The following is a 27,564-nucleotide window of genomic DNA, read 5'->3' on the forward strand; positions in this document are numbered from 1 at the left end:
TTTTAAGAGTGCCTGGGCCAATATTTCCCTGCATTGTTTTCAGTAGCTCTAAAGTCCCTCAAAGATAGGCTTTGATTGATGTCATCTACGTTGGTCACATGAATATTCACAGCCCAAATAAGCCATGTGCTGCCTGACGTAGATAGACAACCCCAGCCCGAACAGGAAGGTGGTCATAGTAAGAGAGTAAGAGTTTATATTAAGTATAATGTACTTATTCACTATTTACTTATTTGGTAATTGGCATTATTTCTGTTGGTTGGTATTTTTGTCTGCCAGACATTCACCCATAATTCCAGCTAAAGACTGGTAAACACTGGCTAAGAAGCCTGATTATCATCACTTAAATCACACATACATGTCAAAACCTTAAAAACTGCATAAGCAGGTTTTAAAAAATTAGTTGATAAGAAAGTTTGGTGAATTAGGCCCAATGGGGCTGTGAGAAAAATTTGACAAATGAAACAAGTTATTTATTACACTCTACATCCATATCAGTGGCCTACACTGTGAAGAAAAACAATAAAATAAAGAATGTGCTGTTGAAAAAGTTTCCAGAAGCTGATTTGTTTCTGACTAGCTTCGTTTTTGGTTTATACTGCTGTTTTATAAGATGCTGTTTCATCATATACTTGATCCAAAGCACTCAATAATGTTTTTGAAAGTGTAAAGTACAGCCTGTTTTCACGTCCATCTATTTTTCAGCTCTACACTGATTTCTTTGTCGATGAAATAAGAGTTTTTCCAAGTTTTGGAGATCAAAGACAGAATAAATGTGAAATATGTCTGAGGCTGAATTAAAAATGTAGGAACACCTTGAAGCAGTAGAGTCAAGCTGAAGAAGTGTCAAGAACTAGTCAAACAGAAGAAGGAACATGGATGATGGATGGAGGTCGGCCATGTCTCCTAAAGCGTACAGAGGGAGACCCTCTGACCATGGATGAAACATTGCAGTAAATTCTCTCTGAACAGTGCCAGCCAGGTTTGAAGATGGGCCTGATTTCACAGTATATCATTATCAGTCAGACACGCTATCAGTCTGCAGAGGTCAGCGTGTGTATAAGAGCCAGGCCTTTCCACAGACAGGCTTTCATATCAGTCCAGCGTCACGCCAAAGAAAGCGCTGGAGCCAACTTTATGCCTGATCTTAATTCAAACACTCACTTTGATGCATGATTGAAATTTTCTCTCCGATGAATTCATATTGTTTCAAGCCAGCTTTTAGATAAAGATAGGCCGGGTGTCCGGCAGACTCTCCAATCAGATGGTTTGAATGTGGAGCTGTGTGAAGTTGCAATAAAGTTGATTTTATGCAGAGAGCTATCACAAATAAAATATGTGAGATACTTGAGATATCTCTGCAGCTTGGACAAGTTTCTAGGCAATCAGTTAAGAAAGAGTTCACAGTTATTGTTTAAATTTAAAGACAAAGGAACAAGTAAAGTTAGGGTTCAGACAGGGTTAAGTGGACACAAGCTTTCCATGGAATGTTTTGGATTCTAAACAAGGATAGACTGATTAATTATCTAAATCAGTTGGATTAAATCTAACAAGAGCTTAAACTGTTATCTCTTGTTAACCATAGGTGTGAGCTAGCACAGCACCTCAGTTTAAAGCAAATAGGCAGTTTGTGTGACCATTTTATGCCTTAGATATTTGGTAAATTGAATGTACCTCCTCAGATTATCGATCCTAAAAAAATATTTTTAGCAGCAGTTAGCTGTCTACTTTTACACACGGAGAAATATTAGAGATTTAATCTCTTATCATCCATCACATCCAAGCATTAGAGGGCTTTAAAGCAGTTAAATATCACATCTTTTATTCATAATAGTCTTCAAGAGAATTCAGACGGATTGAATCTTTGTGGATCAGTTTCAGCTCACCGTGCTTGATGTGATTAGTCTGTATTCATGAGCGAGGAGATAAAATCTGTCTCAAACTTCTCCTGCTGAAAGAAAAGCCAGGATGTGGTGAGTGTAATAAGAGAAAGTGGCTCAGTTTTTCCTCTAAAGAGGATGAAAAAAGTCACTTATCTTGTCAACTCAATGTTCATTCTTTCAATAACTTTATCTCGTCCCTTTCACACACATCAGACCTGATAGCTGCCATGGTGGTCCATGCACTCGTAGCCATTAGTAATGCAAGTCAGGCCCGTTTGTTTCCCTCTCTGGTTTCCATTCTCCCAGTTAGCCAAAACAAAGCTAGTTCATAGAGGTCCAGACAAAGACCTATTGTCTTAAAGAAACCCTTTGGTCTGCAGTCTTAAACACGTCATTGTCTCCAAACTTTGACAGATTGGGTCTCTCCACTTCTGCAGAGTTTTCATATCATTTTCATGGAGCAGTGTGAAAATGTCCCATTGTCTTAGGTCCAAATTCTATTTAATTCTTATCAGGGACCTGCTTCTGAGAACGAGAGGGGGGCTGTGGGACTTCTCTCACAATCTTGGATCTAAACTGTGAGAAATGGCGGCAAAGAAAGATTTCCTGAGAGAGATTTTCCCTATTTTTGAGCTACAGACGGCCACGTTGGGATTCTCTACAGGATCGGCTCAGCACAACTTTCCAGCCAAATGTTCAATTTCAGTATTTCAACATTGAAGGAGTGAAGGACACTCAGCAATGAGTCTCAGGAGTCTATTTAAGCACAAATTGACCATAGTATGTAGGAGGAGTGTTGCCCAGAAAAATAGTCAACTGAAAAGGGCATGCACATCAGTTATTCTAGGAGCATATGGTCAATCAGATTTATGAGAAATTATGTATATGTGCTGTCAATCTTCTTTCAGTGGTGGTCTAATTGAGAATGTGGATGAAAGTAAAGTAGAGAAACATACTTTTGCTGCAAAATCATCAAATCTTTCTTCTATCTATCTGCTCTTTGGACTGTTTCGGGTTTTCTTTTTCTCAACCCTGACACTTAAGTACTGAGTCGGATAAACAAAGCTATTCTACAACTTCTTAATGTGACTTTTGCTGTTGCTTTTGTTTGATTTTCAAACATCTATCTTGTCGTCTTTAAACCACATGCTTCAGGTCATTGTCTCACTGGAAAATAAATCTTCTCCCAAGCCATAGTTTTCTTATACCCCTTTCCCACTGGCCGAAAAACCCATTTAAACACACTAACAATCCTGTCGGCAGTGGGAAAGGCTCGAATCGCCATTCTGACCCGCGTCGACTGACCCTGCAATGGACAGGTTTTTATCAACTCGCCTCCAATCAGCTCCGGTGGGAATGTCGCACACAACATGGGATGACTTTGGCGTAACGTGCCTACGTCATTATATCGCGCCCGTGACTTGGGACAACAAAAGGACGGCGGCAGCTGAGGGACGAGCATTGTTGTTTTTTGGACTCAGCGTGTGAGATTTATATTTGCAAGATGGCACAGCACTGGCAAGACAGCGAGATCAGAGAGCGAGATCAGAGAGCTTCTACTGATCCGTGGAGAAGAGGAGATTCGGCACCAGGTCACAGGGACTGTGCGAGACACAACTATATACAACAGCTTAGCCAAAATGTTAAGTGAGTGAGGCCTTGTTTGCATGCTGAGGCCAGTTATAAACAAGCTTAGCTGTCTTTCGGCATACTGATGATGAAGTCATCAAAGTGATGACGTCAGCTTGACGCACCAAAGGAAAAAACAAAACAGCCATGCAGCTCATCTGCTGGCGTCAGACCCGAGTCTGCTGGCAATGGGAAAGAGTCACTTGCCGATTGTTAGCGGGTTTACCCGCGTTTAAAAAACCCGCTTTTACACGCTAATTTTAGTGGGAAAGCAGTATTACACACAGAATAAGACTGTCCTCCAGTATTTTCTGTATTTGTCCGCATTCATTTTACCTCCTACCTTTACAAGACTTCAAGGACTGGCCGCTGAGGAGCATCCCCACAGCATGATGCTGCCACCACCGTGCTTCACAGTGGGGATGGTGTGTTTGTGGTGATGTTGCGTGCTTGGTGTCCACCAAATGTAGCCTCTTGTCTGATGGTCAAAAAGCACCATTTTGGTGGTCTCATCAGGCTAAAGAACTTTCTCACGCTTGATCAGGGAGTCTCCCACATGCTTTTTGGTGAATTCTAATCAGGATTTAATCAGAGTTTTCTTCAACAGTGGCTTTGTGAACTGTATTGAACTGAACTCTAGGGGATGTTCAGTGCCTTGAATTTTTTTGTATCTATCCACTGAATTATATTTTCAATAGCCTTTTCTCTGAGTTTCTAGGAGTGTTCTTTTGTCTGGTGTATGGTGTAATGGTAGCCAGGAATAATGACTAACTGGTGACTGGACCTTCCAGACACTGCTGTCTTTATACAACAATCATTTTAGACACACTCACTGCACTCAGGTGATCCCCATTTCACTAACTGGGAGACTATTAGCACCACTTGGCAGGACCTCTGTTGAATTAGCACAGCCATTTTAAAGGGGGTGAATATTTATGCAGTCACTTATTTTACCTTACATATTTTTATATTTAATTGACATAACTGCATAGGAATCTGTTTTCACATTCACATTAGAGAGCTGTTTTATTTTTTATTTATTTTTTTGTTAAAAAAGGGAAATTATATTGAACATGAATAATGAAAGGGTCAAACATCCAAGGGGTGAATACTTTCTTATAGGTACAGCATTTTAAAGCAGCAGTGTTAATGATTCCATTAGTCATTATTTGCACTTTTACACTTCTTTGGCTCTGTAAATAATTTAAAGTGGCGGCTCTTATGAGTTTCCACTTGGTGTAATATTAGCGCCCTCTACTGCACGCCACACTTGCATGTTAAACTGCATGTCTTGTAGCTAGTCGGTAAGATACTGTGATCCCTGTGGTAAGTTGTTTTGTAATAAACTGATGAAAAAAACATGAAGAAGTTCATTCTGAATAATGTGTGTATATTTTGTAGTATTATTAGATCTTATTGATATCTGACATTAAAAATCACAACAGTTGGCAATAAAAAAAACTTACAAAAAACTTATAAAAAATACTGTCTCTATGTACTACTGGAGCTCATGTCTTAAAATGTGGCTATAGCAGTGTGATCTGTTGTTACTTGAATAAAAAGCCTGATGGTGCCAGAGGTGAAGGTTCATACCTGATTAGAATATGCTGCTACAACATATTGTGGTGGGTTGGAAAAACTTTCTTTCATTTGTTGCAAACATTTGCAAAACTTAATTACTCCACTGTCTGACTTCTCTGTCAGCTGAAAGAACTTCATCATGATGAAAATTTATGACCCATGAAGCAGTTCCGAAGGAAAGTGGTCATTTTTAAGCCAACGGGTTTTGCAGGATAATGTTTCTGCTCTTCCTTTGTTATTTCCTCTGAATGTATTTTTCAGTGCTGTGAACACCACAGATGAAATTTCTTTAACCTCCGCTGTTTTCTCATGGAAGAATAGAGACATCTTATTTCAAAACCTTTTCTAAATGATTGGCGTGTCTGGGTACCACTAAAGTTAAACAGGAACATATTTCCGTCTTATTGTGGGCGAACCATGTCTTTTACATAAATAAATCATTGGATTGATAAATGGCTGTTTCATGGCTCAATCAAAGCCTCATTTCCAAAAACCAAAATGTTGGCTCCATAAGTCAGTGGCCTGTGATTCAATAGCTTTTCTTTCATCGTATGTAAAGCATCTGCTTTGCTCAATTTGGGTCAATAAAATTACATTTGCAAGTAAAATGGTGCATGTGCAGGCTGAACAAAGACATTACATGTCGCTGCAGAAGTTGAATATTTGCATTTCCTCAGAGTTATGAAGTCATAAATCATCATGATCATCTTTATCTGTTCTTCTGTCTCTTTTTTCCTCCTTTGTAGATCTTCTGGCCCCCGTTACCCGGCAACAGAGAGGATTGCATTCAAACTGGGAAGGATCCACAGGTAGGAAATAAACAGTAAAATACCAGTTAAACAAATTTCCAACTAAATCTATGTGTGTAGATGTTGGAGTTGACTCATTTTATACAAAACTCAAGCAGGTCAATAACTACAACTGACTGGAATACATGCAGTCATCACAGAACCACTGTAGTCTCAATTTGTGATACCTTTAAATCCCTTAGTATTCCCTTTTCCTTCACATTTCTCTCACTGTATACTCCTTACTAGTAATGTTTAGCTTTGTATCCAGTCAGAACAGTCCCAGAAACACCACCTCTCACCAGTTCTGGTGTATCTCCCATTCTCCACTCTCAGTTTGATATCTTAGTATCTGGCAGATGATGCACACACCCCTAATACAAGCTTTAACAATCTGAAAACTCATGTGGCCCACCCAAGTCAAAAACTGAAAAGATGCTTCTTCAAGCTGGCTGGGCCATGTAAAAGTGTTTTGGTATTCTTATCTTTTTGATGGATCTGTGTTTTTATGTTAATTTTTTGCAGTAAAGGTAAGGGACAATATGTGTGTGTTTGTGATTTTTTTGTGATTGTCATTGGTACGCTCATACTAGTAAAGATTTGAAATGTTTTGTGGTTCTAGCCCAAAACTAATTACTGCTAAGGGGGTCATATACCATGGCATCTTACCTATTATATATCCTATCATATCCTATCATACTGTATAAATTATCATATCGTAATATATTGTATTGTAACATAATGTATCATGTCATATTGTATTGTGATGCACGATACCATATCAATATTACATCATAAATTTGTTCATATCACAAGGATTAATTGTTCCTAGTTCCAGACCAATTTCTCCATGTGGCTGTGTCAGACTGGGTGCATGTAGCCAACTAATGGCTGCGTCAGGTCATGGCTTTCATTTTGGTGTGCATGTTATTGCATCCTATTTTAATCGTCACACATCCTAAGAATTGATTTGCGTTTCCTGTCTATGACGGGTTTCCACTAAAGCAGCAATAATAGTTTTGTACTGTATAGTGTGGTATCAATTCACATGTTCATTCTATAAAGATTGATTTTTGTTTCTTCTCCAAGACAGATGTAACCTAAGGCAGCAACAGATTGTATCTTGTCGTACTGTATCATATTGTAACGTATCAAATCATATCATATCGTGTCCCATAGACTTATAATGCATGATATCATACAAAAAATATCATCAGGATTCATTTGTGCTTCTAGTCCCACATACATTTCTTCCTATGGATGTGTCATGGCTTGATTTTCATTTTGGTGAGCTTGTTTACAAGTCAGGGCTTTCAGACAGCTCACACAAGCACTGCATCTTATGCAGAGGTGGAAAAAGTAAAAGACTATTGTATTCAAGTGAAAGTACAGTTACTCTGTTTAAAATTTACTTGAGTAGAAGTAAATAAATCTACTCAAGTAAAAGTAAAAAGTCAATTTAAAATTTACTCAATGTACTTAGTCCTGAGTAGATACTTTTGATAATTAAGAGACTTTCACAGTGAAATACATAACAACAAGAAAATATGGACCTCCAACCAGTTTATTTATTATAAGGTTTGACCTAACCTGAAGCATGATGTAACAGCTGTTTTGGGAGGAATCATTCTCTGGCTACGTGCATGTACTGACCATCAAGTGTTGTGAAAGCCAAACAGCTGGTCATTTTCATGTTGTAGGCACGAAGCTTTGACCTCCTTGTTGTGGCTTTTAGTGTTTATTTTTTTACTCAGTACTCGATGCCCCATAAAATGTAACGAAGTACAATTCTTCACTCAAAATAAACTTAAGTTAAAGTTAAAGTATTATTATCATTTATTTATTTTAAAAACTACTCCAAATAGTGCAAGTACACAAAAGCTACTCAAATAAAGTAATCTGAGTCAATATAATTAGTGACTGATCATCTGCGCCTGACACACACTTCTAATATGTGCTTTGGGTATGAGGTGGAGATGACGTGCTGCAACCTTGCTGCAAACATGCATCTTTTCTAAAGCAGGTTTTGGGCAGAAATAGAGTTTATTGTATCATATTGTATTGATTTTGTTTTGTCATGTGTTGCACTGTATTGTATTACATTTATATCCTATTGTGTCATAAGTTTAAAAAAGTTTCAAACCCAACTTATGTCCTCTAGTTTTCCTGTAAACAAATTCCAGAGATCCCTTTATTCACGCAAAAGTAGAATGGACCACAGGAAGAAAGTCTTTTTCAGATTGTCTCAGTTCTGGATGGTTACAGACAGAGGATGGACATGTTTCCTAATTCTTGATTATGCCTTTATTTTGAAATAAGACATAGTGCCAAGTGGCCTGTCTGTTGATGATTTTTGAATTTCCTTTCCTGGCCTGATTTTATTTTTACAAGCCATTAACTCAACCCTCCGAGCCTTCATGTCTGCACTTGGATTCCCATTCCTATTTCCATTAACATGAGCTGGGACAACACAACACTGTCAAAGTGAACCTATTGGACTCGGCTTTTCCTATAAATGAAGTGACAGTGTTGACCTGCGTTGTTGAGCAGCTCTTTTGCTCCGTTGCCAAAGGGCCCACAGCGAGGAGCAGAAGAACAGCTCTTAGCATGGCACTTGTCCTAAAAACTCTGGCTTGTCAGGCTGTTGTATAGACTTTGGCTTGAACTGAATCACGTTGCCACATCAGTCGACTCTCTCAATGATCGTTGAACGTCTTCTTCCAATTTCAGTGAGACTGTTCCCGGTACTACCACACTCCTTTTGTCAAAGCAGTCCCCAAACGACGCATCTTTGATGGGAACTATTGTACACCCCTCTGGCAGTGTGACAAAGAGCAGTGGCTTTGTTTTTTAGCTGTCACATTAATCTCCTATCTTACAGCAAATGATATAGCAGGCCCTTCTGCATCCACCAAAATAATCCCTGTAACTGTAGAACATAAACTATGATAATGACGTCTACAAAAGCCAGTAAAGGTCAGCCATAATTATGAGGACATTCTTAATAGACAAACACACATTACAAAGAAAGCTTTCTGGGCTAATGAAAGGCACACTGAATACCCAGAATACACAGGGAGGAGAAGATTTGATTAAGTAAAAACAGAGAGATAGGGAGGAGGAAAAGGGAGGGAATGGAAGAAGGAAAACACAAAGGGAGGCTCATGTTAATCCCATTATGACCGTGTTTACAACTCATGAAACAAGAGAGCAGAAATGCCAAAGCAAGCAGTAATGTCAGGCCACAAATAATTTCATAATAAAGTTAAAGCTTCAAAACCTGCGTGCACTAATGAATCCAACCAGTGCACAAGAGAATGTGTCAGCACCTTTAGATGTTTACCTCCTCATAAGCTGACTCAGCTTTTGTTTTTAGCCTGGAGGAAGAACAAAAAACTTCCCTACAGATGAAAGAGAAGAGCGGGTATTCAAAGAGGTTAGGACATGGGGAAAATAAGATGAAGATTATGATGATTGTAAGCACCTTAAGCAGGAAAGACAGACTTGTCAGAGTAAAGCAAAAGTTGCAAAAGTAAGACCATCACCAACACACAAGACGCAGTTTATGTTGGGAGAACTTTAGACAAAACCCAGATTCTGAACTCTGAATCAGCTGTCATCTTCAACAGTTTAATTTTGACTTTTTTCTGTAAACAGAAATCTACATGCAAATGCCATTGCCTCACTCCAGTTCACAGTGCACTGGAAACATAAAGACTAAGAAGACCATGAGGAAGGTGTTGTAACCCAGATATCTCCTATCTGCTCTTATGAAGGCATTCACAGCAGCTTGGATCCAGAAAAAAAGGCTGTTGCCCCTTGACGATAAGTCATTTGTGGTGGATGGCTGATGAGTTCCAAGATTGAAACTGAAATGTTGACTACTACAAGGACAGCTGTGAAATTTTAAGCATTTGTGGTCCTAAGACAACCTCTGACTTCAGTCCCTTGGTTTTTCTCCTGCAAAACCATGAGGTTGACTTTAGTGGTTAGGGGGAAAATTTCTCAACATCTACAGGATGGATTCTCATGAAATTCAACACAGGCATTCACATCATCTTTGTAACGAATCTTTGTGTTCCTTGACCACATTTCTGTCATCCTCAGCTGTACAACTACTGCTGTGTTTAGCAATGTTGTGCAAGATCGGAATTAAAAGAGCAACCCCAAACTGATTAGAATGCACTAATTCACATTCACAATGACAATAGTTTTAAATTTTGAGCTAAGTTCACTGACCAAAGCAGTTGCCTACTTCAAGTCGTGCTGACCCAGGGCTGGCTGATTCAGCTGATTAGGCTGCACCAAGACATAGCCCCTGCGGTATGTGGATTAGTGTCGTCCTACTGAAATTATTTGAGGTGTTCCTTGAAAGAGATCTTGTCTGGATGGAAACATATGTTCCTCTCAAACCTTTGTATACTTTTCAGCACTGTTAGTCTCCTTCCAGATGTGTGAGCTGCCCATGCCATAGGCACTAAAGCAGCCCCATCATAACACAGATGCAGGCTTTTGAACTGTGTGCTGGTACCAAGCTGGATGGTCCCTCTACTCTTTAAGACACAGTGTCTGTGGTTTCCTAAAAGAACTTCAAACTATGATTCATGAGACCAAAGAGCAGGTACACCTTTAGCTCGCTTCATGGATTTCTGGAAGTGTTCCTGAGCTCGTGCAATGATTTCCAGTACAGAGTCATGCCTGTTTATAATGCTGTACCACCTAAAATTGCTGTCCCTTGCACACAGAGATTTCCTCATGTTCTTCAAATCTTTCCATGATACTATGTGTTATAGATGGTGAGCTATCCAAAGTCTACTCAATTTTATGATGAGGAACATTATTTGAAATTGTTGCACACTTTTTTGATGCAGATTGGCGAACCTCATCTGTTCTTCACTAGTGAGAGACTTTGGCTGAATCCCAATGCTCCCCTCAACCTTCAATCTTACCCTCAAGTTCAACCCTCAGTCTTAACTTGCCCCTCAAAACCAAGTGTAAGGGCCATCTCGTGACTGGGACACCCCTTAATAGCAGTTATGATTTCAGACTGTAGAGAGCAGTAATGTGCCAAAACTGCGTAGCCTGTCGATTCAAAGGAAGAAGAAGAAGAAGAAGAAGGAGACGGCATGGTTAATGGTTTACGATCGTAAAAATAAAAGTAAATATTACACTACAAAAAGGCAAATAATCCATTAAATTACACGAAACTGAGATATTGGAATGGTTTTCGTAATTTTTAGGTCTCTATTACCAAAGAAATACTTACAGTGCTTAACAAATTTATTAGACCACCCTAACCCTAACCAAAGTAAGGTTTATGCCACAGCTGCCCTAAATTAACATTATTTGTAATTATCAAAATCATTTTTTATGTTTCTGCAGTGGTTAATAAACTAATATGTAGAAGCTGTTTAACCCAAATGATATTTTTAATGCTAAAATATAATAATTATTGTTATCCATGAATTTACAAATTTACTGATTTACAAAAAAATGAAATAATAGTAAGCACATTAATATTTCTTTATTAATATGTCAAATTAGAGTTATTTACTTGCATTCCTGGACAGAAAAATGAGTTTTAGTGCTTGAATGTTATGCTTGATTAATTTCAGACTTATCAGAGAAGCCCAGTGAGCCTGCCAAAAATTGGGTGAATTCAGTTTGAAATTCCTCATTCCTGTTCAAAATGGCACAACGTGGAGAGCTCACTGAAAATGCAAGAGTCTGCATTAAAGCACTTCATGGTGCTGGATGGTCTTTGAGACAAATATGACAGGTGGTCTAATAAATTTATTAAGCACTGTACATTTGTAGCTCGATATCTTCCCCACATTTGCCGCCATCTTTCTTTGAATGATAACCCTCAATACCAAGGGAGGTCAAGGAACATTTCAAAATTGAGGGAGATAAAGCCCTCAAACTCGCCCCTCAACTCAACTCCCTCAACTTCACGGGAATGCGTATTTTCAGACTGAGGGTTAAGATCATCTGACCTGTCACCAGTTCACTGGATTCATTGTAAAATTCTCCTCCAAATGTTTTTCATTACTTTCACCTACTTTTTGGCTTGTTGTTGCCCTGTCCCTTCTTTTTAAAGATGTGTTACTGCCATCAAATTCAAACTGAGCTATTATATTTTATCAAATGGTAAAATGTCTCATTTTAAGTATCTGATATGTTGTTTATGTGACTGAAATATGGGTCTCTGAGATTTGTGAATCATTACATTCTTTTTTCTTGACCTTTTACTCAGTGTCCCAACTTTTGGAATTGGGGTTGTACTTAAGATTTCATATTTTATGGAGGAAGCCATGTGGGACACATGCAGGATACTGCATATCAGATCAGCAGTCATAAAATTCAGTGCATGGCTTATCTTCAAACCTCTTGGACTGTGACTGGGCCTTCACTGTCTCCAGAGTGAACCACGCTCATGCTCTTGCAACTGATCTGAAAATTGTATTCAATGAACACTCTCTTTATGCTCGTACAAGCACAATACTGGTGTTTACTGCCACTTAGCAGATGTAAGCATGTCAACAAGATGCCCTAAATACAGTCTCAAAGAGAGCCGTGCAAGGATCTAGATTTCCACTCATGGGTAGGGGTCAAAAAGAATGAAGGAAAATTAAAACATGGGGAAGGAAATGGGACAAGGAGGAAGAAAAGAAGGCATTAATCAAGGAGAGGAGAGAGATTTTGTTAAGAAGCCCCATTCTTTGATATGCTAAAGCATCCTTGAATGTGGTCCCAGTTGGAGCAGAAGCTGTCTGTGGCTTTAGTGGTGCTCAGAATACATAAACTGGGACTAATTACTGGTTTGCACACGTACATCACAGACACAGACGCTCAAAGTGAAGACACTGCTGTAGAAGTCAGCTAGTGTGTTTTGTTGCATGGAGACTGCCTCCTTCATCTGGAATGGGTTAAATGGTGCACGTGAATATATCCTCTGTGTTTGAAGTGGCAGGTGTGCCTTGGGTGTCTTATATCACTTTTATTAGGTGTTTCCTCTGCATGCTGCCTACATGGCTCACACAATGCTTGGTGTGTTTGCCTGTACAGTAGAGGAAATGCATGACACTGCAGAATAAGCTCTGTCTTACAGCAGCCTGTGTGTAACCCTACCTTATTACCTTGCCAGAGGAGTCATAAAGACCATGTGTGTGAGATAGTGTGAGTGACAAATTGAGGTGTTTGTCTGCTTATGTTAAACCACACAGACAATTTCTGCATTCCTGCACGTACCGTTATGTTTCGGAGAGTTTTTGGTGTCAGTTTAGATGGATTACTGCTGCATCTACCAAGCAAGAAGCATGCACGCACACACACACACATATACACAAGCACTGACAACCACATATGCAGAACAAAACATGTTTCTCCTCATACGTTTACTGTCTGCCTCTGTTAAACACAACTGAGTTTGACAAAAAGTGGGAGAGGTTGAAAGGTGAAAGGTCATCACACAGTTTTTGGACGTTTGTGTGCATGGCAGAAAAAAATACATACCCACAGAAAGACTGAGAGTCATTAATGCTGCAGGCTTGATCTATTACCCCGAATCCAGAATAGTCACTAGTGTATAAATCACAGTCTTTGTTTGGAGATCTTCCATAGGGAAAAAAGTTTGAACTGTCTCACTGTGTGACAATTTCCATTGTATTCAGCAAACTACACAACATGTCAGTGGAGCTGTGTTGCTTTTTTCAGTCAGTGTGTTATCATAATGTGGAGTTAAGAAAATTCTGTTAGCAATTATGACCTAACAAAGGAGAAAAGCTGTTAAAAACTGGAGCCTTCAGCCCGGTTTGTGTTGCTCTGCATCCCTATGACCGGAGGTTGATTTCTCAAGGTGTGCAAAGTGTGATGGTGGTAGCTGCACTTGGGGCCATGACTGTATAGGAGATTAGAATACTTTTCTCTGCATTTTCTATGTGTAAATCAGTTGTACCTGTGTAAAGGGTGCAGTCACTCACTCATATATATATTATATCTATATATATCTATATATATTTATAGATATATAGATATATAGATATATATCTATATATATCTATATATATATATAGATAGATATATAGATACATATATCTATATATCTATATATCTATATATATATATAGATATATATAGATATATATATCTATATATATGTATATATAGATATATAGATATATAGATAAATATATCTATATATCTATATATCTATATATCTATATATATATATATTTCTTTTTTTTTTTTTTTTTGCCGGGGCTCTGCCAGGTTTTAAAGGGCTACCCGTCTGACACCAACGTAGTATAACAGAAACAGACACGCTACTTAGAATTGAATAACTTGAACTATTAGTCAAAGCCACTTACTCTTTATTCTTTTCCTTTCTGCTGTTCTAATCACGCTATCAGAAGCATTTCTAGTGAGCCTGGAACTTGGCTGACTTTTCAGGGACTTAAAAGATTAAATCCACACTGGTAGATCTGATATCGAACGTCTTCATTCATTTTTTGATAATTTCTGCCACTAGCAAATAATACTATTCACCATATTGTTTGGTCACATGGGCAATGACAACCAATGGCAGGCTGTTCCAATGTTGTGCTGTTTTGCCAAACAGCACATGTCTATTCACTTCAAACTTTAATACAGCCAGAAAGCTCCTTATGGAGAGAAAGAGAGACAGAGAGTCCGTGATGTGGCCCTCTGTGTCACTGCAGACAGGAACTACTTTGATAATGGCACAAAATAAACCAATATAAAAAAGTGCAAGTACTTTTCTTTGTAAATATAATATTTATCATAATATAAGAAACAGTAAGACCGACTGAAACATTTACTTTGTCTCTGATGCAGTGTCATTTTGTGAATTTTGCTGAGCCTCTTACAAGACAACTTCCACCCTTTTCATTTCCTTATCTTGTGTTCTATTGGCATCTTTCAAAGAGATTTCTCTAAATCATTTATGACACACAGGTTTTATTCTACTGCTGACTTTCAACACACTTTTTTCCTCTCAAAAGCATCAATTTAACACCGTTTAGGAACCAGCATCAATTAGAAATATTGATTTAGATCCAGTACAAAAGGAAACTTTACCCAATCCTATTTAACCGTGCAATGAAAGCTTCTGTCTCCAAACCCTTCTACTAACAAGTGTCTTCCACCTGAAACATGTTTTTACTGATAGCTCTTCCCCCCACAGTCACAACCTCGTGGCCTTCACTGTCATTAATAACAGCTCACACAAATAAATAACAGGCTGTGGGGAGGAACCCAGTGACTTCAGCCAAGCGTGCTGCGTCTTGCTTTTGCTGTTAACACATTCTTCTGCTTTATCAATCAGCATCTTCTGCCTACATTTGGATTGATTGTTTATTCACTGATAACTTTAACACTAATGGACTAATGTTGCAAAATACTTTGCATGTGCTGGGCATAAATTCCCTTGAACTGATATCAGAACTGGCAAGTTGTGCATTTTAAGTGAGCGGATTGTTAAGGTGCAAGAAAATGAGTTGCATATTTTGTATGCAAGCCAGTATTCTCAGTCTGATTGATTTTTTGCAGAGGTCTGTGCTTTGCTCCTTCATGTCAAGCTCGATGATATCAGAAAGACTCCCTCGTGGTTTGGCACAGCCGAGATAACTTCCTCTTTGTTTGAACAGTCTGAGTGTGAGACAGCGAGAGGAATGTTTTAAAATGACCTGGATTTAGCTGAATGTTGCATAAAACCATGAAGTATTTATGTTCTCTTCTGCACCTTGATATCTGCAGATTGCATCTCTTCATCTTTAGCAAATGTGACAGTAGCAGATTCAAAACATCCACTGTTTACTAGTGAATGGATATTGAACTCAGTCAGCCATGCTCTTTGCAAATGACTTCTTTTAAACTGATTTGTTCATTTCAAGCTTAAGACTTTGAATCCTTTAAGTCTGAAGCAATGCTTCACTGTTAGCACTAATGATGCATGTGGGCTCAAGATTTTAGGAATTATCAGAGGTCCTAACGGCTCTTTGAGTGTTATTTAAATGAGAAAAAGATGCTGCTGAGACAGAGTTTGCTGTGTCTTCCCGCTCTTTGCTCTGTTATTGCCAAAATGACGGTAAAACTCAGTCATGGCCCAGATGAAAGCCAGAATGCCAAGGAGGTGACTGGTTTTCTTTCATCAAATGATCATTTGATTTGTAACATCAAGGGGCTGGTTAATATTTGAAAAAAAAAAATCATCTAAAGCACCATGTCGAGAACTCCTTTCTTGTCTGAGTGTTTTCAGCTCTGACCTGAAATCAATCAGGAATTCTTAGAGAGATGTCTTCTTCTTTGAGGATCAAACGGCTACTGAGGCCAAAGTCCTGGAGAGGCCAGCCACCCGGCCATCTGTCTCTGAGCTGCTTTCATGATGTTTGTGTTTGTCTGTGATCGTGTTTGTGTCTGCTCACAGAGTCCTGCTCTTGTGCGTATTTATGTGTACGTGTTAGTCCTCATTTCCTGTTAGCATTACTGAATCTGACTTCTTTCCACTGAGCATTGGCTGTTTATTCTGGAAACTACTCTCCATGTCCAAACTCACCGCTCCCTGTTCGGGTCAGTCAACACAGAACATGTTTGGCTGCAGAAGCTCTTTTTATCATTAGCTCTGTGTTAGCTTTATGCCATGCTCTTTGGAAAAATGCTACTAAATTAGCCATGACTATGGAAGTGCATTCAAACAAGTAAAATCTTCCATGAAACAGCAAAGTATTTGCCAAAGGTCACTCTATTTCTCAAGCAATGTCCTTCTAAAGCAAATCTTTTGTAACATCATGCCAACACTAGGCTGTGGACAAAAGATGTTTGGCTGCTGAGGCCCTCTTCCAGCTAACTTTGTTTTAGCCTATATAGTTTGTAAATGAATATTGCTTATAAACTAATAAAGTGAATATATGAGGAAGAAATCTCCATGCTGCAGCTAACTGTTCGCCTCCATCTGCTCTCCATACAAACGTTTTTGACATTTAATGATTGACCTACAACATTCAGGGTATCAACGTAGCAAAATAATATAATAAATCAATAAATAAATCAAGGTTTGTTTTTCTCACCTCTCAGTCTGAGAAGCTGCTTGTTCAGGTGTCACTCAGAAACGCTCAGAAACATTTTGTCCATGTTTTTTTACAAGTGAGCCCCTCCCTCTTTAGACCCTGATTTATATTTCAGGGTTAAATCTACACTATAGAATATTCTGCTAGCCCTAAACTCTGTGCAGGGACATGTAGCTTACCTGCACCTTCTCAAAAATCCAACTAAAAGTTAAAATGGCCCAAACCTGCAACTGTTTCAGCCCCTTGTAGCATTCGGTGACTTCAAGTCTCTAAGTAACCCTCATATTCCACATCCAGAAATCTGCACACTCCATTTAAATAGGCTGAGTAAATGGACTTGAACTTTTGTTAATGGATAGATCACACCTACCCATTCACACACTGATGACAGAGGCTGCTATGGAGAAATGGCCATCAGCATTGGCTAATCCCATTCATACGCATCACCACCAATGAAACACTGGGAGCAAATTGGGGTCAAGTGTCTTGCACAAGGACACATCAACATGTGACTGCAGAAATTGGGGACCGAACCCACGACCTTTCGATTGCAGACAGACCAACTCTACCTACTGAACCACAGTTGCCATTGACCTTGCAAAGCAGAAAGATTTGCTAGCCTCCTGTATTTCATTGGGCAAATCTAACTGAAAACAGTTCAGACCAATCAGTGTCATTTAAGGAGAACAGGCAGCATTTATGAGCGGGGTTTAGTTGTACTGAAAGCCGACAGCAACGACTGCTGCTAGAACAGCGATTAGTTTGGATAAAGCTATAGTATAGTGGATTTTATCAGAACTGGACCACGCTTTTTATTTTAAAATAAAGGGGAGAAAAAAAGCACTGAAAGTGTTTAATGATGGAAAGATTTAGCTCTTCTCCTGACCTGCTTATGCAAGAGTTTGTGAGCGTGAGGGGGGAGAGGGTTAGTTGTCTTGTGAGTGGTTGTGGCTGCTAGTGGAGTGAGTAGCTAGGACTTAACCACAGTGGCAGTTTTGTCAGAACTGGACAACAACACACTCCAGAGAGCAACACTGAAAGCTATTCATGATGGAAAAGATGTTTTCCCTCCTCATAGGTTTGCGATCATTATGGGTGGGGTCTGTGTATCTAATGGCTGCTGCTGCAGTAGCTATTAGCTTGGATGTAGCAGTAGGAAAGCATCAGCTCAATCAGAACTGGACCACATTTCCTTTAAAAACAACAGCAAAGAGCTAAATTAAAAAGTTTGTCTTAGCAGAGAAGATGTCTTTGCTTGTCTGCTATTGACAGTCTATGACAGCAGTAACCTATCAGCTCAAGAGAAGCACTCATGCACAACCTCATTTTGCCTTGTCGCTCTGATTGGCAGGTTGTAAATGTGACTGAAAGATGTCCTGCAGAAACCCTCTTATGGTAGCTTTCCCAGATGAATGTGAAACATCAATGCAACGGAGGTAAGAGACAGGCTATCTGGCATGTGAGGTTATAGATTAAATGCAGAAGTATAAACCAGGCTTGCCACACCAAGATAGCCCTGCCCAATAAGGATGCTGTTTCTAGGGGCATATTGATTGAGTATCAATTGAAGGTTAATTAAAAAAAACTTCCTAAAAAGAAAGTTTTCCTTTAATAAAAAAAATATCAACATTGAGATACACATCTTCAATTGAAATCAAAGAATCTTGTTTTCAGGGGTTTAACTGAAAATGTGCAACGGTAAGGAGGTAAGAAGGGAGGTCGGCTAAGGGTGGAAGGAGCTGTGTCCAAAGAATGAAGGTAGGAAGGACGTGGTCCTCCAGATAAAACAAATAAATCATCCTCATTCACAACCATTATTAGGAGTAATCACTCATGTTTCTGATGCAGCTCACCAGTAGCAGATGTTCAATAAGATGTAGTTAAAACCTCATTAAAGCTCAAACTGTCAGCAACATGTAGGATATTAAATAGGGTTTCATATAGAGTTCATGTTCAGAATTCTCATCCTGTCCAGGGAAAACTCAGTATAAATATCATGGGAAACAAATTTCCTGTTCCTGACCGCATCTTTGTGTAGCAAATTAAAACATTAATACATCAGTGCCAAATGATGATGCTGTGTTATACTTACCGTTAACAACCGAGGCTGATTAAATATGATTTATAAGCTGTGGGAATGTTCACGCTCGTATTTCACAACCACATTTTGTAATAGAGCCGATTCTTTCTGACATTCGTCTCTGTTCCTGCTCCCTAGAGTCGACTTCTAGAGCCTAAGTTTCCCTGTTAAACATGCTGAAAACCAATCTGTTGATTTGTCATCCAAGTTGAATGTTACATAAACTGTGATAACTTGTGCAATTGTTTGACCGGTGTGACTTATGTCTTGTTGTTTAGTACCTTAATTTTCTATTGAATTCTTTCTTCAGATTTCTGTATTATTTAGTCTTCAGCTTCATTTTGAAGTAAGGGAAACCAGTCTTAGTGTTGCAGAATGTAAAGGCGCTGGGACTCTGCCAGAGGTTTTGGCAATGCTCTTGTGTGTGTATGCTAATAGCACACATTCTCAGAAATAAAGGTATAATTTTCATGTTTGAAATCCTTCACATGCTTTACATAACCCCAAGGACATGAAACAGAGGTTTCTGTGGGTAGCTTTAAAGTCAGAATAGTGTGAATGGGCACTTTGTTGCAGCTGGGGATCAGTATTTGTGGTTTATCATTCATCCCTTGATAATAATAGGTTAATTAGTGAACATTGAGAGCTTTTGTTTCCAGCAAATACCACTGACCCTGACTTATTTATGTAGCATTTGGAATCCTGGCTGGTTTTGAAGACTACTCCCTGACATCTCCCAGTGAGACTAAACCAGATTTAGTAAGCAAACCACTCCACATTTTCTGTTTGACACCACTCCCTTTATCGACACTTAATCTTTGCAAGACCACACAGATATGTTAACCCCAGATCCTAGGGTTGGAGGCTGAGGATATACGTCTCCTTTTCAACATTAAATTCCACTCTTTGCTCTCCTTGGCCACACGGATGTGTGAGACGACTCCCTGAGAAGTGCAACAGAAACAGAAGAGATGGATTTCTGCTCATTCTAAGCTAACTTGGTAGGCTTTTCTGGGCATTTGTACCTCCTTTAGGAAACACAGACAGTGTTCAGTGTTGCCTTTAACTTTATCCCTTCAAGTAGATTATTCCAGCTGACTGGAGATTAATTTTACCCTCATTTGTAACAAGGAAAGCAGTCCAAGGGTGGAGGAACACATCCAAAGCCAAAGTAGAGCTGAAACAAAGTTGCCAGATGGAAAAGTAAGGCAAGGAGAATTCTCTCCATAAAGCCAACACTCAAAGACCGGAATGTGATTTGGAAAAACTGACATTTTCTTAGATAAAAATAGGGAATTATACCAGATGAATTCATTTTTTTGTATGCACATTAATTCAATTTACAGTTGTGCTTTTATCTTATTTGGGTTTGTGCAATCTAATTTTTCCAGGCATTACCCAGAGTTCATGACCATAGGTCAGGTTTGGGATGAAGATCGACTGGTAAATGAAGAGTTTTGCCTTCTGGCTCAGCTCCTTCTTCACCATGACGGCACCACATCTGCAGTACCACAGATGCTGCACCAATCCACCTGTCAATCTCGCGGCCCCTTCTACCCTCACTTATGAACAAGACCCCGAGGTACTTGAACTCCTTCACTTGGGGCAAGGGTGGCTGGGCTCAGCCTTAGAGATAGAGTGAGGAGCTCGGACATCTGGAGGGATCTCAAAGAAGAGCCACTGCTCCTTTGCGTCTAAAGGACCCAGTTGAGGTGGTTTGGGCATCTGACTCTGAAGCCTCCTGGTGTCCTCCCTGTGGAGGCCTTTCAGGCACAACTGGAAGGAGACCCTGAGGTAGACCAAGAATCGCTGGAGGGATTATCTATCTTATCTGGCCTGGAAACACCTTGAAATATTCCAGGAGGAGCTGGAAAATGTTGCCACCTGACCCTGGAAAAGCAGAAGAAAATGGATGGGTGGAAGTCATTTTTGGGTCTCAAATCCAAACCCCTTCTACTTTTATCTCTAGTTCATTTACCTCTTGTTGTGATGTGATGTTGTAATTGGCCAGATGCTCCGTGCACTTTTAGGGTTAGATCTGCTCTTTTTAGCTTAGTGCCTGCTTAAAGTGGCTCTGTCAAAGATAAACCAGGCACATATCTCTAGTGGAGCAGGATAGACTTTCAATTCTGGAACATGCATGACAAGGATTGTGGCAAATGCTATAGAAACACAAGCATTGTTTACATGGGCTTAGCTCTGGATGATGCAGCAGACAGAACACTATGGAAATTGCATGTGATTTATTTGAGCTGACTGGCATCACCTGTGACAAAACACTCACAATCCCAACAACTATCCCTCTAAATCTGCAATCTGTCAGATTGATTTGATTTTCCCTTTTTCCCCCCAATAGACATTTGCAGCTATACAGATATCCATTCTTTTCATGTGCTTAATATTAACTGACAAATTCTAATTTATTGCAGATTTTGATATATAAATGTGTTTCTCTTTGGTTTATTATAGTCTGGATTTGTTTGAATGGAGCAGAATGGGATGATGTAAACTGTGTCTGGTTCTGCAGTAACATGGTTTACATTTGGACTGCAAAGCACCGGAGGAAATGATCAAGTCTGTGCAAAGGTCCAACTTTAAAGAGGAGTCAGGCCACACACAGATGCAAAGTATAAGCAAACTGCACATGCATTATTAAAACACATAAAGACTTCAACATGTGTATACGCTAACACACCAGAATCATAGTAGATGCATGAAGAAACATGCACCAGCACACTTGGATCACGTTCATTTGCTCTCTTTCAACAGGGATACTCCAGACGGTTGTTGTGCAAATATGACTTTGACCTTCTCTGACTTGTGAGAATGACACCCAGCCAATCCCTTCCCTCTGAGCCGACACTCTTTTGTTAGCTGCTGTAGCAGACAGGAAGCAGGAAGTATTCGTGCCCTCTGTTTCCTCTGTTGAGTACAGAAGCTTCTTGCTGCTTGTTTCCTCAGTCACCACTCCTGTTGTTCTCGCTCCAGTGAGTCTTTGAGTGTCATCTTTTATTGTCCTCTAGAGTGATGCCTTAGCAAAGGCGAAAATCGGGATGGTATAATGGCATCATAGGCATCATGTCCCTTCATCCAGACAATTTGTTTGAATGTGATATCTGAAGAACTCTTTATGGGATCTTTTTCTAGCTTTGCACAAATGTCCACTATGATTCAAGAATGAAGTACAAACATTTTGGAGGTCAAAGGCTAAGGTCATTGGGCTTCATGCTTGCTGATGGACCTAATATCTCCAGAATGCTTTGAAGGGTTTACTCTGAACTTAGTGCAAATGCCACTCTGACTCAGGGAGAAACAGAACAGTTTGGAGGTCAAGGTTCATATCAAAAACAATCCCAGGCCTTCTTCTTTGCCCACTACTATACTTTCACTTTCACTGTATACCTCATTATGGGGTTATTTGTAGTTTTTTGTCTTTGTTTCAATTTTGTACTTTGTTTCAAGGTTTTTCTACCCACCAGCTGAATATATTTGAGAGAAGTGGTACCCAACTTGGGGTCCAAGCACCTCTAGGTGGAGCGTCAAAGATCTCAGTGGGTCTTTGGTCTTGTCTGCTCTGACACTGTCAAATTAGATGTACATTACATATAATATATATATAATCATGATGAGAAACATAATCTGTGGTGGCTTATTAGGGTCATTAAAGATTAAAAAGAGGAAGCGTTAAGTTCTGCGAAAAAAATTGAAAAGTTGTATACTTACAAAAACAGAGCTTTAAATTTCCAAATGTTGTCAATTTGTACTTCAAAAGTCCAAGATTTCAAGTTTTTAAATTTATAAGTTTACAAGAAACTAAACTGAAAACAGTGGCTGGATAAACTCAGTTTACAGAACTCTTTCTTCTAAGTCCAGATGATGATGATGGGCTAAAATCAAGACTGTTTCCTTATTGATCAGAACCAGTTTTTTTTTTTTTTTTTTTTAGAATGGCCTGTATAAGCTGTCATAACAGATATTTCTCACATAGATCTTTGGAGGACCAAATGTGTGTAGGCCTATTATGTTTTTATGTTTGTCAGTGGCAATAATTAAAATCAGTGCTTAATTTTTCCATGACGATCCTGGGGGTTCTAAGCCTAAAGTTGGACTGTAAAGTCAGACTGAATGTGTTAGTAATTCCCAGCATCTTCATTTTGGATACAATCCCTTTAATTTTGGCTTTCAAGTGTGTCCTGATACTTCACACATCTTGATAAAGCTCCTTGACCTAATTGTGATTAAACTTATTTTACAACATCAGCTTGTGCCTTTGACTAGGGCTCAAAAATAAGAGAGTCCAAAGGTATCAGTTTCATCTAATAAAGTACTTTCTTTGGCCCTTATCACAAACATAAGAGTTCAACAAGGATTCTTAAGAAATCACTTTGATTCAGTATCTTGAAAATCAACTTTGCTATGTTTGGATGAACTTTTACTATGCAGTCTATTTAAGTGTAAAATGTACATCCAAAGTCTTGGTAGGAATTGTTCCTTTTTTAAGATATATTTCAAAATATACCTGTTTTATATTTGGAGGGTCGGACTAAAAAGTTACCCCTGTCACTTTACATCATATTTTATATCTTGTGACACTATCTGTGTTTTTCAGACCGAGTGTGCCAACTTTGTTCGACTCCTGCAGCCCTACAACCGCACCCACCTCTTGGCCTGTGGCACCGGTGCATTCCAGCCCATGTGTGCCTTCATCTATGTGGGACACAGAGGAGAGGTAAGCCCTTGGTCAGCTACCAGAGAGTATGTTATAGGATGAATAGTGAGGGGAAACTGCTGGGCCCACTAAATACCTTTGAAAGGGGAAATGTCTGAGCACATCACTCACACAGAAAGCTCACATAAACACAGGCACACAAACACATAACTCATTTGTGTTTGCAGCCATATGCCATAAATTACAGTGAGTTGGTTTTTACAGAAAACTCTGAGATATACAGCTGTCACTGTTGTGTAAGAGCCATATTTTTCTCTAACTACTGTGGTAACATGTTTGAATTTCTCAAAGGAAATGTTTGGAAACGATCAATTATTCTGGATTTTAATGAAACGTGAAGCATTTAGACAGACTGTTTAGGTTTGACAGTACCGCTGCCTCAGCATCCAAAAGTCTTAGTTGAGTTTTCCTTCAACAAACCACAGTTCCAGAAAAGCAATGTGTTAAATATGAATATTAATAGAACAGTGATTTGCAAAACATTTCAGCATATATTCAATTAAATTCAATATAAAATCAAGATATTTGATGTTCAAACTGATAAACTTTTTATAAAAAATTCTAATATTCACATATTCTGAAATTGATGCCTGTAACATGCCAAAAAAGCTGGGACAGGAGCATGTCTCCCAGTCTGTAACAGAAGCTTTTCTTCTTCTCCTATCAACACTCCATAAATGACTAAAAGTGGAATTATTTTTCCCTCCTTGCTTGGTGTACTGTACGTTTTACATTGCTCAACAGGACAGGGCCTCCATTTTCACATTTTTGGCTTCATAATACACAATGCATTCTCAATCAGAGACAAATCTGGATTGCATCCAGGCCAGTCTAGTACCCAAACTGTTTTACTGCCTAGCCATGCTGTGGTAACTCATGCAGAATGTGGCTTGGCATTGTCTTGCTGAAATAAGCAGGGATGTCCCTGTAAAGTGTTGTCTGAATGGAAGCATATGGTGCTCCAAACCCTATGTGTAACTCTCGGTATTAATTATGCCTTCCACAGACGTGCAAGTCACCCATGCCGTTGGCACTAATACACCCCTACATGATCACAGATCATGGTTTTTGAACTTGGCTTAACAAAAATCCTGACAGTCCTTTCACTCTTTAGTCCTTAGGACTCAATGGCCGTTACTGCCGAAAACAATTTGTAGGCTCATCAGACCGCACCATAATTTTAGTGCATCTCCAATGAGCTCAGTTCCTGAGATGTTGGCCCACATTTGCAGTGGTAGGGATGCACTGTGATGCTATAATGGTTTTCCTAAGTGTTCCCAAGCCTACCTGACCACTTTTATTGACGTTTTGAACTCTCGGCCACTTTCTTTTTTTTTTTTTTTCTTCCTTAAAGATTTATTTTTGGGCATTTTTGTGCCTTTATTAGATAGAGGAGGACAGTGGATAGAGTCGGAAACAGGGTCAAGAGTGAGGGGAGAGACATGCGGTAAAGGGCCTCAGGCTTCAACTTTGGGCCCTTTACCTACTTTCTAAACTGTTCACCATCATGTGTTTTATTTGGTCTTCAGTCTTTGCTGTTGGGTAGCCAAAGTATACTATTGTCTGATATTTGCACTGGACTAAATTTGGTGGTCTTTTAAGGTACTGCTGAAAGCCAGGAGACTGGACTAAACAAACATACACCAGGGAATCCAAACTATCATCTAAAGAAGTCCAAAAACATGCATATACATGATGATAGTGGTGTTTTTTTCCATCCAGCATTGTAAAAAGATCCTTGTAGTTACTCAAAGTGTTATGTTAAATTCAAAATGTTGCTAAATAAATAGCATAGCTGTGATGCCAGACATACTTAGCTGTGTAATATGCAGCAGAGGAGAGCATAATAAAAGGAAAAAAGTGAGAACAGGCCCCAAAGAAACACCTATTCTAATAGCTATACAGAGCCAGAGAGCCCCTCCATGCTCCTACATTTAAAGAACAGTACATCTGAGATGATAAGGAATCAACAGGGGGCCTCTGAGGAGTCCTGTGGAGGAAACCAGGCTAATGAAACAAATATGGTTGATCCCACGATGTCTTTTCCTTTAGAAAAACATCACTAAGGCTGGCCTTTCTCTGTGCTCACATCTCCGAGGTTCTAGGTTAAGCCTCAGCAGGCAGCGCTGCCATGACTCTTTCTGTAGGACTACTCAGCCGCAGCGTCGGGCCCTCTACGCTTCTTTTTAAGTGCGCTTGCTGGCTCCCTGCACAGACGCTCAGCTTGCTCGGACCCTCTGCAGAGCCTCACACTTGGAGCCGTTTGAAAGACACAAATCAATGAATGGAGCTATTAAGGCAAGCTCGTAGCTGGCTGTTTCACGGCAGCCTTCCAAATGGCAGCCCAGTGTGCCGCCCTGCCGGGCTCAGCGGGAGGGGGTCAAAGTGGGCATGAGGGGGAGGAAGGCAGGATGTTGGTAGAGGGTAGAGAAAGGGAAATGAGACAGCAGGGTGGGAAAGTGCCAGACCTTCGGTGGAAAGAGTGTGTGGTTGTTGTGTGTATGTAAAAGTGAAGTAGATTGGTGCAGTTATATTTTCTTGTGGTTTTAGGTGCCTGTCACCGTGTGTGTTCTCTTAGTGCCATTTTCCGTTCACCCTCAATCTGTCATCCTCGGTGTGGTTTTTGGACTCCGGAGTTTTATGGCACATCATAAAACTGTTCATGTCTTCCTCTGCTGGTGCTGAATAACTCTGAGCCCCTATAGTTAGTTCTGTCATAAAGGTTGGCAGTGGGCAACCATTTTAAAGTAGGTCACTTGTTTGAGATCAACTAAGAAGACTGAAGATGCTCTCCTGGAAAATCTGCAAAGCCATTTACTATATCAGTAGCTCACAACTGATCAAACCTTTTGGGACTCTGTGTTGATGAATTAATAATTGTCATGCTCACGCTTAACATGTATAAACCTCAGTTGTTTCATTAAAGTTATAGAAATCTCTTAAAATAAAAGCTCCAATACCATAATGTTTAACTTGTAATATGGCTAAGTACCAACCTAAAGGAGCCGAACAACAAACAGGAGCCATTCTTCACCCAGCATTTGTCACAAGTCAGTCAGTGTGGTTGTTTTGGTCACTTCGGCACAAACAGCACACCCAAAATGATCCCACACTTTTTTCAAAGGGGTTGAGGGCAGGACTGCTGGTAGGCCATTCCATCCTCTCCACTCCCAGATTCTGGAGGTAGTCTCTACCTCCAATGATGACAAGCCTTGATTTTCCAGGTAGGGGCCGCCCCACACCACCTGCCCTCACCAAAACACATTAATCTCACCTCAGCATAGTGTTTTCTGCATCTTCAACACATTGACCTGAAGATCCAGCTGCAGTAGGCAGAATCTGGACTCGTTGCTGAACATAACAGGTGCCAATTAAGCCTTTGATTATCAGCACCTTTGGGTACCTGAAGCTCAAAACAAGAGCCAATAGCAACAGCAGAATTAGCTGTTTGGCATTGAATTTTCCATGGGCACAACTAGGGCTGAACAATTTGCATAAATAATCTCATCTCAATTATTTTCCCAAATATTGCGATTGCGATTTAATATGCAATTATTCTTGGGTTAATCTTGTGTATTTTTCGACAAATTCAAACAATTAATAATTTCATAAATAAGACCAGGTGTATTGAAAACAATGAAATTATTTCAGAAGTAATTAATCAATTTTAGTATGAATCAGAATATTGGGGTGCAACAAGCTCTAAGCTGTAAAGGAGGCAGCCGGGGTTGGGGAGGGGAAGCTGGCTACCAGCTGATCGCAGCTGGGGTATGACTTTCATGAAGTA

At 39.6% G+C, this 27,564-nt stretch overlaps 1 protein-coding gene across 2 annotated transcripts in view; it reads left to right on the forward strand.

Annotated features, from left to right (window-relative positions):
• The window catches only part of sema3bl (sema domain, immunoglobulin domain (Ig), short basic domain, secreted, (semaphorin) 3bl), a 119,626-nt gene that overhangs the window by 43,474 nt on the left and 48,588 nt on the right, over positions 1 to 27,564 (forward strand). For both annotated transcript variants that reach the window (XM_041798847.1, XM_041798848.1), the window contains exons 3-4: positions 5,840 to 5,902; positions 23,658 to 23,777. In XM_041798847.1, the coding sequence (XP_041654781.1) occupies positions 5,840 to 5,902; positions 23,658 to 23,777 (183 nt within the window). The remainder of the gene's footprint in view (positions 1 to 5,839; positions 5,903 to 23,657; positions 23,778 to 27,564) is intronic.

The sequence above is a fragment of the Cheilinus undulatus genome, linkage group 11, assembly GCF_018320785.1.
Source record: "Cheilinus undulatus linkage group 11, ASM1832078v1, whole genome shotgun sequence".
Lineage (NCBI taxonomy): Eukaryota > Metazoa > Chordata > Actinopteri > Labriformes > Labridae > Cheilinus > Cheilinus undulatus.